General features: G+C 38.7%; 1 protein-coding gene across 1 annotated transcript; it reads left to right on the top strand.

The window, feature by feature from the left end:
• Nucleotides 1–452: 452 nt before the first annotated feature.
• On the top strand, nt 453–2,742 carry LOC102678987 (aminomethyltransferase, mitochondrial). Its single transcript, XM_006621731.2, has 5 exons — nt 453–872; nt 980–1,320; nt 1,431–1,750; nt 1,821–1,903; nt 2,001–2,742. Exons 1-5 carry the CDS (start codon nt 584–586, stop codon nt 2,336–2,338), a joined length of 1,371 nt encoding a protein of 456 aa, XP_006621794.1. The 5' UTR covers nt 453–583; the 3' UTR covers nt 2,339–2,742.
• The last annotated feature ends 833 nt before the right edge of the window (nt 2,743–3,575 follow it).

The following is a 3,575-nucleotide window of genomic DNA, read 5'->3' as shown; positions in this document are numbered from 1 at the left end:
ATATATATATATATATATATATATATATATATATATACATTCGCGTATCGAGTCGCGTAGAGTAAGAACGCATGCACGGTAAACAATTTCAATTACGAAAAAATATCGTAAAATCGTAATTAAACAACGTGTTCGTGTTCTTCTTTCTCGTGCAAATACGCGCGCACGTGACGCGTGTAATATAATATAACGATATAACGAACGAATGAAAATTGAAAATTTATAAAGGAGAAGAGGTAAAATCGATCGATCGCCGATTCGAAGAAATATTAACCTCGATTTCATACCTCCATTTCATACACCTTCCTTTTTATCTTCGAGACAACCAACACCAACCAACACTAACTGTTCCTTAATAGTAACAATAATAACCCGTGCACACGATGAAAGCTAATCGAAAATAAAAAAAAAGAAATCGCGTTTACGTCATGCAAAAGGCATCGGCCGATTTTTTTATGCTAAATCCGAGTCTGAAATATGCCTCGTGTCACCGAGGTCATCGTTGAAGAGCACTCGGCCGCCGGTGCCATATACCGCTGCCGGCCTCAGCCAGTCAACGACGAAACGGTACGGGGAAAAGACGATGCTTCGCCTCGCCGTCCGTGCGAGGACGGTCTGCTCGGAAAACTTGGAAAAATGCGTGGATAAATCGGTGCAGAAACGCGAGTTATCCGCCTCGGCCACGATTCTTAACGCGAGCTCGAGGCGTGGGGCGCACGAGCCGCGTTTAAGATGTTTGATCGATCCCGGAACGCGGTCGAACGACACTGAAGGCCGCCGCCGCGCCTTGTCAACGACGTCGACGACGACAACCGTGCCAACCACGACGCCAAGGAAAACCTGCCTCTACGACCTTCATGTGGAAAATCGAGGTGAGTGTTCCATTTTAAAAAAACGGAATATATCCCCCGCCGTGGTTTTCATCATCACCACGGATCGATCGCGCGGTTAATCCATCCGATGTCATCCATCCATCCAGGTAAAATAACCAACTTTTCCGGCTGGTTGTTACCGGTCCAGTATCAAGAGGCGATAGCCACGTCTCATCTGCACACGAGAAGGTTCGCTTCGTTGTTCGACGTCGGTCACATGTTGCAAACCAGAGTCTCCGGGAGAGACGCCACCCAATTTTTGGAATCTCTCACCACAAGCGATTTGAAAAATTTGGGCAACGGGTGCGCCGTACTCGCCGTGTTCACGGACGAGAACGGAGGTATCCTGGACGATTTGATCGTTACGAAAGACGACGAGGATAAATATTTTCTCGTGTCAAACGCTGGAAGAAGAAAGGAAGATTCTCGATTGCTTCTTCAACAACAGGTAGATGATAAAGCGAGATTTGTATTCTTGATTGGAGAAGGAAAAAAAAAAAAAAAAAGAATATCTTATCGTTAATCTTGATTCTTTTGTTCTTCTGTTTTTTTTCTCAGGAGATATTTCTCACCCAAGGGAAATCGGTGAGCTTGGAATTTTTAGATCCGTTGAAGCAGAGTCTCGTGGCGTTACAGGGGCCCACAGCTGCGTCCGTTCTTCGATCGATCGTTGACGTCGATTTGAAGAATCTACGATTCATGAACAGCGTGGAAACCGAGGTGTTGGGAAGTCGGATAAGGATAACACGTTGCGGGTACACGGGGGAGGATGGGTTCGAGATCTCGATACCGGTTCAAATAGCGCATACCTTGGTAAAAATGATTTTAAACACGCCTGACACGAAACTAGCCGGTCTGGGAGCTAGAGATAGTTTAAGGTGAGTTAGGTCGGTCGGTTTTTTTTATCCCTTTATATTAGTTAATATTTGCCTGTGTATTGAACCGTAGGCTGGAAGCCGGTCTTTGCCTCTACGGGCAAGATATCAACGAGAAAATAACACCGATCGAAGCTGGGCTTGGTTGGCTAATAGGTCAGTGAGATGGAAGAATTATTTGTAATTCGATAATTAACGTTCGATCGAGCTCTTCTCGAGATAATCTCGTTTCATTCTTCGTTCCTCGCTACAGCTAAACGAAGAAAAGCGGAAGCAAATTTTCCAGGTGCGGCGAAGATACTTCTACAGATCGAGTCAGGGATTAAGAAGAAGCGGGTAGGGATAACGGTTGTGAATGGGCCACCAGTTAGAGCGGGAGCGTGTATATTAACGCCGGAAGGAGAACGCGTTGGCAACATCACTTCCGGTGGACCTAGTCCAACTCTCGGAAGTTATATAGCTATGGGATACGTACCACCAGAATTGGCCGAATACGGCAAAGGGGTTTTGGTCGAGGTCCGAGGGAAAACTTACAAAGCGAAAGTCACAAAAATGCCCTTTGTCAAGACGAATTATTACACTGGAAAATGAGCGGTACGATGTATCTTCTTTCATGTATAAAACTCAATCGAACGTGGATGCGATTCCTCTCTTAAATATTCTCTTTTCACTTTCGATCCCGAGCGAAAGAGCTCATCGATGAACTTTTTTTATTCGGAATGAAAGGAAAAAAAGATTATTTAAGGAAATATATTCGTAAAGAATAATTGTATTCGTATAAATCCTGTAATGAAATTGTAATTGAAAAAGAAGAACGTTACAGAATAACGAATACGATTATTCGAGTAAGTGAAATTATAATTATCAAAATAAAAGAATTTAAATTTATTACACGAGACGAGGAGAAATGCTTATTCTCGTACTACAGAATCCTCTGTGAATACGAGTACGAATTAAATTCCACGTCGATAAAGAAGTAAGTTTACCGACCTGAAAAAAATCTGTACATACTACGTATGATATAAAAGAGTTCTACTAATAAAATTTACCTTTTATGATAAATTTAAAATAAATAGTTTAATACTAAATATAGAATATTGTAATTTATACTAGAAATGTCAACAAGTAATAAATATTTCTATGAAAATATATTTATTCAGATATTTATTTATTTGTACAAATAACATTTGGATATTAGAACAATAACATTGCAGCCAATTAGCTCATATTATTTATATATATATATTATATATATATATTATTATTATATATATATAATTATTATTTATATATAATTATTTATTATATAATTTATAATTGAATTACAGAATCTATCAGTAATACGATTATAAATTAGATATACAAATAATGATGATTGCCCAGGTCTCACCGCGTGGAGGGAGGCTGCGAAAAGAGACCCACCCTATCCACGATCCCATCCACCCTCCTTTAACGTATTTTAAAAATTTATTTAACATTAATAACAATTCTTTCTTTTGATGTATTCTTGCAAAACGTTCAATCTGTGATCGTTGTGCAAAACGGACAGCAAAAGAAGTCTGAAGAAATACCAACGCGACAAACTAAATCTGAAAATAAAGACAAATTATATTTTGATCCAATTGTATAAACTCTATATAAAACATATCACAAATTAATTTGTACATGTATCAATATTTTATATCTTTACTGTCACGTGAAGATGTAAAATATTGATTCAAATACAAAATATAAAACAAACAAAAAAAAAGTGAAATATGTCTCACATATAGTTATACATATTTAACGATTTAAATACCAACACCATCACAATTACTATTACTACTAT

The sequence above is a fragment of the Apis dorsata genome, unplaced genomic scaffold (assembly GCF_000469605.1).
Source record: "Apis dorsata unplaced genomic scaffold, Apis dorsata 1.3 scaffold_634, whole genome shotgun sequence".
NCBI lineage: Eukaryota > Metazoa > Arthropoda > Insecta > Hymenoptera > Apidae > Apis > Apis dorsata.
Note: the sequence above shows the minus strand (reverse complement) of the source record. Positions and strands in the feature narration are given on the sequence as shown.